The following is a 10,359-nucleotide window of genomic DNA, read 5'->3' as shown; positions in this document are numbered from 1 at the left end:
TAAAATAAGCATTCAAGTTCCTTCCCAAAATAAAGGCACTTCACAGAGATGTTACATTTGTTTTAAAGCCAAAATTTCTGAAGGTAAATAAGGTACTGAAATATGCTAAAAAGGTGCATGAATTACTTAAACTCTGCTCATCAGACAAAATGATCATGTCACAGACAAGGCAAGTTCTGATTTCTCTTCAGCGTCATCATGTGCTGTAGCTCTGTATTTCTATACCCTGATTTGTTTGGATTTCTTTAAAGTCTGACCTTAATTCTGAGTATTTCCTGGGTTTATAATACTTAGCCTGCGGATATTTACTACATACCTTTCATATATTTTGTCCTCAATAACAGAATGTATTCTTAACCTTAATTCCATTTTAACATTGCAGAACAGAAAAAAATGTACCTTTATTACACTGAAAAACTCATGCACAAACAACAAGTAAGCAGCCCAAAGAATGCTACTTTGCAGTTTTTCAAATGATTTGCAAATACAAAGTATGTTGATTCTTTAATAATTGTTTATTTTAACTTTTATTGCCCAATTCAGGGATACACTCTGGCTACTTAATGCTGTGGTAAAGCAGCACAAAAATAACACAGCCATGTTGAGAAGCACGTTCCACTAGAGCATTGCTGAGCTGTTGGTTTGCCCCTTCCATCTCCCACCCTGTCCTGTCAATCCCCATCCTCCACCCACCCTCTCTCCCCTTCAACCTTCACCTGCACGTGAATGCAGCCACACCACCAGCACCTGCCTCTGTCCTGGCTTCCAGCCCACCTGACTCTGACACACACCTACACCCACACCTGGCCAGCCCTACCCTGGCCTAGGTGGGACACACCAGTTATCTCCTAAAAATAACTACCTAAAATCAGCTACGACATGCAGGCCATTTCTCATTAACTGATCACACATCATCAAGCAAAGGTGGTCACACCAAACACTGAAAGTCATCCATTTTTAGCAACTCTCTGCTTAGTTTTTGACACTCTTGAAGCCTTCTCCCAAAAAGGCCAACACTCCTAAGTTTTTGGGGACAGTGAAACCAAGTCCGTAGTACTTGACTCTGCCAGACAGGAGGCAGAGCACAGAATTCCACAGAAAGAATGTCAGAGATGCCCAGCAACTTCAGACTTGCTGACTACTGCCCCAAACAGGCAACTGCCCCAGAACTGTCTCTGCTGATGCAGGAATTTCAGTAACAGACAATTTTAAAAAGCCCCAAACTGGTTTGACAACAGATGGCAAGTTTCTTAAATATGTTCTTTAAAGCTACCTCCTAATGAAGAACACAGATTCACTTGCAGGTACTTAGAAAAAATTTCTTTATAAACAGACTGTTTTAATTTTATGGAAGATCTTTTCATCTGTAACAAAAAAGCTGAATTCCTACTTAAAATGGAACATCCTTTTGTTAGCTGTGGCTGATCCCTTTCTAAGTTTATTAATGCACTTCATTTTACCAGGCAAACCTTTAAGTCCTTTACTCATTAGTGTCACATTATTACTTGTTCTTTTATGACCTATGAAGTATTACTGTTCTAGAAATGCTAAATCACACATTTATCCACAGTGAACATTTAGTCTATCTTCACTACTTCTGTAAAAAAAGATGTTTTTCTGACACTTCTTTCTTCAACACCGTCACGTCTACAACGTATTTCCTACAAAGTTCATCGGTATAAAATCTAGATCAGATCCATAGCAACTATAAAAATATATATAACAACTATTTCAGGACAAGGTTCTTCATCAGTGCCAACTGTGCCTCTGCCACAGCCATAGCGCTCGCACTGGGATCAGGGGAGCCCCGCGTGTGTCCGAGCCTCACGTGACGCTCCCAGGCCGGTGACACCCGGGGCTGGCTCACCAGCAGGGACACTGGGACACAACACTGAGAAGGTCCTGAGCAGCCTCAGCCACGGATGAGCCACATCAATGCCACTGCCACTGCCCTGAAGGAACTAAAGGAGCAGCCAAAGGTGACCCTGGGGGCTCCCACAACACACGGACCTCGCTAAACGCTGCCAACAATGCCCCAAGAACCGCAAGTTCACTTAGTCTGTATTTTTAACAACACAGGGCTTTTGTTATTATAAATTTCAAAACAAAACCAAAGAATTCCACATAATATTTATACTTTCAAAAGTACAATATTAATACAGGTCGGTCAGTTAGAAATAACAGCAGTTTGTTAGGTCTACAAGATTTAACGTAAAACCGGTTTACAAATGCTGAAAAGCAGTAGTGGTCCAATAGTCACCGTTACACATGAAATTCTCTCTTCCAGAAAATAAAATTAAAAAAAAATCCCAATTCAAATTTACTAGTATCAATGAAATATTAATAAAACACCCCCAAACATGCCACAATCACTATTCACAAATAAAGTTAAAATGAAATATACAAAAATTCACTTAATACTGTTAAATAACAATAAACTACAAGATTTCCTGAACAGAAATGGTAGGACCCCTGAACGTTTTACAGTGAATGTCAGGAAAAATTAAGTTACCTATGACTATTTTCATGATATACCAGCCAAAGATTTACATGACCATTTCAAAATATACCAATAAAGATTTACAGTCTCTTTAAGATGCACTAAACAAATAGGTTCATAAAGGTGAACACAAATGCTTAAAAATACTGTAACCATCACCAAGGGTGTACTTATGATACTCACTGAGATGCATAAGCATAGTAGTAGTATGTTTACTATCTCTGGAAAACAGGTAACATCTAAGATCTGAAAAACTCTCTAAGTTCCCATTGTAAAAGCTCTGTAGCATAGTGAGTTCTTCTCAAGTACAAACTTGCATCTTTCCAGTTGATTTCAAGTGAAAAATGCACAAATGGGAGGGGAACAAAGTGGGAAAAGTGTGCCATTATTCCCATATTTGTGTAATTAGTTGTCCTGTTCCTCTGTAATGAAAAGTAAGCCAGGGTCCAACATATATGAATTGTCCTTTTACTATTTGTATTTCTAAGTTAAAAACAAGGTAAAAGAGTTATTGTTTCTGCAGGCCCCATATGCACAACAATGTGCAAATATGTTATGCTGGAGTAAGCCTGACAAAACGTCCAGCCTCCATGCTCTAATTTATCAATAACTAACATAGGATCTGAGAGCAAATCAAAGTTACTTTTCACTTGTTTGAATCAACCTTCACACCATGTGCTTTTCAAAAACATAATATGCATTATAATTTTTCAACTATTTCAACACATATTTCCAATGTTAAATAAGGAATTAAGTGCCAAGAACTTAGAGCATTAAAGATGGCTCACCTATAGCCAAGCAAAGCTATGTTTACATTCCAGGAAACACTGCAGTTTAAGAAATACAAAAAAACCCCGCAGCAGTAGAACATTTTATCAAGAGAAACAGATGCATTCACATATCATAAAGCCATTGCAACTTCTTCAGGCATGGAACTGTTGTGTTAACTATACAGACAGTAGTTATTTAGCAGCAATGATTCCGCAATAAATAATGCACTGTGTTTCTCAGTCCTGCACAAAAATTGCAGCTACAGTTACATCAACAGCTGTAACCTACTGGCTCTAGTGGCAGAGGAGACCTTAAAACCAACTGTACAAAAAATTGTCACACTGTGACAACAAATATAAAAACATAATTTGCAGGTTGGAAATAAAAAGACTCCACTGTTAAGAGGACAGTGTAGACAAACTGCGATTCCAAGTCCACCAACAGAAAGCACTGCCTTTGGATCCGAGTCCTTGATTGACAGGATAGGCTTGGGCTTGACTCTGCACTGCCCCCTTTAGAAAAGCATGCTCTGCCTTCTGTTCTTCCCATGTCCTGCAACACAACACGGACCATGGTAAGAAACCGAAGCATTTGCACAATGGATTATTAAGTTATTATCCAGATCTTCATCCTTCTTCAAGGCAGCACCCCTGGTGCTTCACTCAGCTTCAGCATCTTTCTTTCAACTGCACTCACTGCATTGGTTTTTCACTTTGCCACCTCTAACCCCTACACAGTACTGGTTTGAAACTCCAAAATGTTCTCACCTTCACAGTCTCTGCCCACCCCTAGTAAAACTCACACCTTACTGTGCACTTAGCTTATGTGTCTCTACAGGAATCTCAGTAAATCATTCTGGATTTTATTTTTCAGTATATTTACACAAAGCGATTTAACAAAGCATTTTTCAACTCCAAATGCCTCTGGCACAGCATTCTTTTAGCAAGCATGAGAAAATATAAAGCTTTCCATACCGGTCTCTGGGTAAGTGGAATTTCGAAAGCCAGGGTCTTTTTGCAATTGAATCTCTTTTAGACTGAATATTGAAACACCTGGAATGTAACAAAGAAGTTAATTCATATACAAATGTAAAACTATGTTTTATTGACCAAAATGATATTCTTAATTATATAGTTTAGATTAAAAAAAATTCCAATTCACAAATATTTAAGCTACTAGATATCACACACTTTAATACTTTAGAGGGTTTTTCCTTTCACAATGTACTTAGCTTTAGTGCACTATCTTAACAATATTCTGCTACTTTACTACTCCTCTTACTTTCAGGCAGAGTGTGTATTCTTGTTCCAAGACTTCTGAAGTATGCATGTTTCATGGCCTCTTCTGCTGAAATTCTCTTCTTTGATTCATACTATTAATATAAAAGCAAACAAGTGTGTTGGTTTCCATTAAAAATCTTATTTCACCAAGTGATTTCATCAAAGGGAGAAAGAGCTCTAGCTGCTCAACATTTCCCATAATTCACCAGGACAATTTTTTTCATTACTTTCTTTTTATACATGACTACCAAATGGTTTATCAGAATCTGTACTGTCAACACGTAACAAGATTGCTAAAATAGTAAAAATAATTTCTGCAAATGGATACAGGGTAAAACTACACCTAATCTTTATTTATAGATGGTACAATGATTAGGTTCCTCCTCCTTGGCGTCTGTGCAATTCTAGGCAAGGATGCAGATGTTTAAAAAGCCACACACAAATAAGTTACAGTGTTGCATCTACTCAAAGATGCAGGAGTTGGCCTTCCATCTTGCTTCCAGCTCATTTTTAATACAGATTCAAAGACTAAACCTACGTACCACTCAGCTTTTGAATACAGCTGCAACATCAAGGAGTAATATTACACCTTACTAACTCCTTCTCTAGTACTAAGCTCAGCTAATCACTAAAGAAATCTAGTATTTGTATTAAAAAGTTCTGGTTTAATAATGCATTTCACAAGAGATTTAGGTTTTTCAGGGCTAATACAGAATAATTTTATTTTTACGAAAGGTAGTAAGAGAAGAAATCAGTTCTGGGAGAAAAAAAAAGCAAGCATCAGTTTTTAAATTCTCACTCTACAGACTTCTCACATCTGTCATCCACTACAGACTCAGCTACACATTCCACTTTGAGACAGAGCTAAATACTTTGACTTCTAATATGTTTTGTGTGTAATGTATTAGAACTCAAAACTTGCACTTTTATAAAGTAAAGCCACAAAACACATCTTACTTGAAGGAACTTCGCTATCAATTCAATTCCTTCCGTGTCTAGCCTAAAAATAAAGATATTTTTAAAAGTTAAAACAGTTATTGTATTTACAAAAGTAAAACTGCAGAGGAACTGACTTAATTAAATGATATCAAACCTGAAAATTATTTCTAAACATGAAAATGCTTTCACCTAAACAACATTTATTGATGTTAACGTGAATACATAATAATATCTCAGAACAGGACTATTTGGAAAACACTGGGGACACACAAATCCTTAGTTTGGATCGTCATTTACTAGATTGACCTCAATAATTTATTTAAATATTTTTAATATTTCTTTTAAGATTAATACTACTCATTTACTAGAGGGATACAGTATTAGATCTTCTTCAAGGTAGACAATGAATGTCTTTGCTATTAAGTTTATTTATAATGACTGCACTGACCCTTCATCTTCCTCATTATGGTTTTAAAACGATTACGAGGAAACTGCTCAAGAAAACCATTTTAACAAATGGTCTGGGTCGAGTATATAACCAGAAGAGAATTTCTGGTCTTTAGGAAATGCTGTGTGAATTCTCTGGCTATGGAGACATTATTTATCAGAGTTTATCATTCCACAGGTCATTAAGGAGCTGTGGTACCCAGAATGATACCACATGAAGTAATCCCATGGTACCAGGTTCTGCTCTGCATTATCATCTGCCCACACTAACACAACTGCTGAACAGTTTTACACCATTCAGTGGCAGATTGTACTCAGAAATGCATTCCCACTCAGGAATATGCAAAGCCACAGGGATGCATATTTTCTATTAATAAAACAAAGTACCTTGGTGCATGGTTGATGAGAGGTTGTGGTTTATACTTAGGAAAGTTGTAGTTTCTAAATTCATCACTGGAAGAAATGCCTGGCCATGTTTCCTGACATGGAGTTCCTGCATTTAGAAGCAGTAACAAATTCAACTTAAAAAATGTAAACAAACATTTAAACAAAATGTAAAAAAAGCATTTAATCCTGTAATTTAAAGAAGAAAGGGAAAAAACTATTCAACATGCCTATGTTGTCCAAACTCAGCTGTACAGTCAGCTAAATAATTTTTCATCATCTTGATGAAAAGGTGATGATATACATACTACTGTTCTGAGATAAAGATCCACAGTTCTCACACAAATGTGGTGCATTAACCTTAACATTACTGAAAGTATCCATTTACCAAGAAGTCTGAAGATTAAGTGCAGTTCATCTTCAACAGTTGAACCAGGAAAAAGAGGCCTTCCTGATGCCATTTCAAAAAATATGCATCCAACGCCCCTTTATAAAGACAGAGAAAAAGATGAAGCAGAAATAATCTTTTAATTTCAGCTAGTAAAGGCTTCTGGGATTTCTCTTCAATTAAAACAAATTATTGGTTCTTAGCCACACACTACTATTAAAATATTTAGAAAGATTTGTAGTAACAGAAGAGCTGTCAAAGACTAATAAAACCTGTGTCATAGCTATATTATATCCTCTTCCTTCAGATGTTGAGTTAATCAATTTTATTAAAGTTCATGGTAAAATACCACATTACCCTGTCATTAGGAGAAGATGACTTGCTTTTTTCCCTAAATACAAAAATTCAAAGGCTGTGTATTTGAATGTTACTATTTAACATCCAAGCTGACATTTTTTAACTTGACTCAGAACAAAAATTTGAATTAGACAAAGCTATACAAACCACATGTCAATTTGAGTTGAATACTCTGAAGATCCAAGGAGAACATCAGGTGGTCTGTACCATAATGTGACAACTTCATTGGAATAAGTCTTTGTAGGAACAGACTTCGCTCTTGCCAATCCTTGATAAAAAGGGAAATGAAGAGTCATGTACAGCTTGCTTAAATCCTTTTTGTATGAAATTGACAAACTATTTTTAGGACCTTATTATACTTGCTAAATACCATCATTATTATACATGCCATCTCCTAATGTTATTTAAGGTCCTAATAAAGAGATTTCTATTGCCTTTTAGTATTTATGGCAATCTCATGGTCAGCATTTTTAAGCACAGAAGAAAGGTAAACACATCAAAACCTGGACTAATCCTGTAAATTTCATTAAATAGCATTAGATTGATATGACACCTCCCTGTTGTGAAAACCTACTGCACTGTTTCTGGAAAATTACATTGCAAAAGGCAGAAGGCAACAAGCAATTAACCGAATGGTGGAAACAGACCAAACCAGTGCTGGACCAGTAAGGGTTTTCCATCCTAACACTGTCAATTTGTCAGCAATATCTTCAATAAAATTCAGATCTATCATGTTAGATGCAATCTTCTGAGCAACTTTCATTCACACAGAAGGGGTAAAATCAGAGGCACAGAGCACAACTTTCAAAGGATCTTCCAGACACAGAAGGCAACAGGGAAATGTGGATGTCCCACTCCACTGTAAGCCCAAGGCATTTGGTGTATCAGTGATAGTGCAACATCTGACAATTCAGCACCAGAACAAACCCTTCCCCTCTCCTGTCATGGTTACCCCTCTTTAGAGTGACTGTGGAGTGGTAGGAGAAGCAACATGAGCTCCACCTTAAGGATCTGACTAAGTATCAATTTCACAGGAAGCTGTAAGACTACTTTCAAACTGCAAGTGGAGAGACAGTGTTACCTACAGAGGTATTATCCTGATTACTTACGGCCTGTAAAAGGCTGACTTTCCTTTTCCATTCGAGAACACCCAAATTCACTACAGACCCAATGTACTCATTTCTCCTTTTAAGGAAAAATTATTTTCCTTTGCTGAGAGAAAAGAATAGCTATTACAGAGTAATTTCAGGCCATACCAAAGTCTGCAAGCTTCAGTTCTCCTTTCTCATTAATTAGTAGATTTTGCGGCTTCAAATCTCGATGCAACACCTTTCTCCTATGACAGTAGGCCAAACCACGAAGAATCTGATATAAAAATAGCTACAAAAGAGAACATTCATATAAATTAGACAAAAAAAAATTGTAATCTACACATTGCATGACTAGTTGGGCACTGGAGAGTTATGTACTGTAAGCAGGACAAAATGACTTCTCTAAAAAGTGAGTTACTTTCCTTAAGAGCAAATCCTGGGCATCATTATTGTTCAAAGATTTAAAATCATTTTACGCTAATGCACTGCCTTAACACCGCACTTTACAACAAAGACTTTCAGAGCAATTTGTTCTGTTTAACTGAAGAGAAACACAGGCTGTTTATTTTTAAAGAGCATTTACCACTGCACTTCCCCACACTAATGTCTTTAAAGATAACTGTCCCTGACTATATACTCAAGTTGCCTGTGGCCACAGACCCCCTTCTGGAAATGCAGCTCAGCAGCATTTCCATCCAACTGTGCTGAACTACGTAAAGAATATCTTGGCATGCTACTGGAAAAATACATGTAGATTCACAAGCTTAGGGAAGATGGAGAAATGGGTAAATGAGGATTATGAAAGCAGCCCAACTGCCTCTGGTATTTACATTCATCCTCTCACCTTGACACACACAGGTTTATTTTAATCCTCTGGAACAGCAAGCCAAGCAAACAACTTCAGTCATGCATATCAATGGTGCACATATATAGACATAAAAGTAGTATGGGGCAAAGAAAGGTTTAGCAGTGGGCAGCCAAGCAAGTTTAATGTATAACTGTATTAAGGACTACTACTTTGCAGTTTCTGTATGTATAAAGGTCTGATCTCAAACATGGGACTTTTGGGTAGCTATTGCTGGCATTTACCACACAGCAGCACTCAGTCAGCATAAGTAATCAAATGTACAACAAGAAAATATGAAGCGTTACAGAAAGCAATGGGACAAATTGATCATGTAACAGGACCTCTGAGGAAAACCACTAGAATGTTTTTATATGACCATATTCTATTATTTTGCACCAAGTGACACTACCAAATTCTTTTTCATAAACTGGACAAATACACAGCAGGTGTAGTTACATCCATCTGTTCTCAGTGTGCTGACATGGGATTAATCTGTGCTAGAAAAAAAGGAATTGGGATTAATTTCTTTCTCCTTACTTTCCTTTCTGAAGAGCAGAATGAGAAGCAACAAGTCTTGCTCCACCTACTCAGGCCCATACTGTTGCAGGGGTAGTCAGTTCCAAGCTTTATTAGCATGACTTCAATACAAGTGAATGGCCCTCCCTAATGTACACTGGGACTGCAAGGATTAGCCAAGAATGCAAAGCAGGTTACTCTACAGAAATTGTGAAGCTTCCCCACAGTTGGCAGGGATCCTTTTGGAAATGCACAGGATGCCATGTATTAGCTCAAAACTTTGGTTAAAACACTAATACCTGCAGAGATCACACATACCCTCATTTTGTCAAAACACAAAAACCTAAAATTAGCCAAGGAATGTGAGGAAGTGATGTCAGGGAGGTCTCTCAAATGTTAATGATGACTCAAACCCCCACAGTTATTATAAGGTAAGCACCTACAGCTACCACAGCTGTTCTGGTTTCCCAGTGCCAAAGGTACTGACCATATAAATTTGCTCTCTGAGCATAGCTTAAACCATAGGCAAACAAGGAAAAACAATTCCTCTGCTTAGCTCAGGTTATCACAAGCAGATTCTGGCTTGTTCACTAACTGCACTTAATAATAAGAGTCAAGTTCCCACTTACAGCTTTCCCTTATTTTTTTAAGCTTAAAGCACTGCTTATGAACTTGCAGATAATTAAAAATGCAAGCATAATTATGATTTTTGGTTGCCTCTCTGAAGTAGAAACAAATGAAAGAATTTCCCTTTGCAGTCTCTCAGAGGAAGCAACAGAGCAGGTTATGGGCAGATGTCTTTCCCTGGAGACTGTAAAGTAAATGTGGCAACAGAATGA

At 37.3% G+C, this 10,359-nt stretch overlaps 1 protein-coding gene across 6 annotated transcripts in view; it reads right to left on the bottom strand.

Annotated features, from left to right (window-relative positions):
• Window positions 1-2,118: 2,118 nt before the first annotated feature.
• The window catches only part of CDK17 (cyclin dependent kinase 17), a 90,052-nt gene continuing 81,811 nt past the window's right edge, over window positions 2,119-10,359 (bottom strand). For all 6 annotated transcript variants that reach the window (XM_058805910.1, XM_058805906.1, XM_058805908.1 and 3 more), the window contains 8 exons: window positions 8,323-8,446; window positions 7,214-7,334; window positions 6,710-6,807; window positions 6,325-6,430; window positions 5,509-5,551; window positions 4,553-4,643; window positions 4,246-4,323; window positions 2,119-3,823 (listed from right to left, as the gene is read on the bottom strand). In XM_058805910.1, the coding sequence (XP_058661893.1) occupies window positions 3,786-3,823; window positions 4,246-4,323; window positions 4,553-4,643; window positions 5,509-5,551; window positions 6,325-6,430; window positions 6,710-6,807; window positions 7,214-7,334; window positions 8,323-8,446 (699 nt within the window). In that variant the 3' untranslated portion in view covers window positions 2,119-3,785. The remainder of the gene's footprint in view (window positions 3,824-4,245; window positions 4,324-4,552; window positions 4,644-5,508; window positions 5,552-6,324; window positions 6,431-6,709; window positions 6,808-7,213; window positions 7,335-8,322; window positions 8,447-10,359) is intronic.

This window comes from Ammospiza caudacuta, chromosome 5 (assembly GCF_027887145.1).
Source record: "Ammospiza caudacuta isolate bAmmCau1 chromosome 5, bAmmCau1.pri, whole genome shotgun sequence".
Classification (NCBI taxonomy): Eukaryota; Metazoa; Chordata; class Aves; order Passeriformes; family Passerellidae; genus Ammospiza; species Ammospiza caudacuta.
The sequence above is the reverse complement of the archived record's forward strand: the minus strand, read 5'-3'. Positions and strand labels throughout refer to the sequence as shown.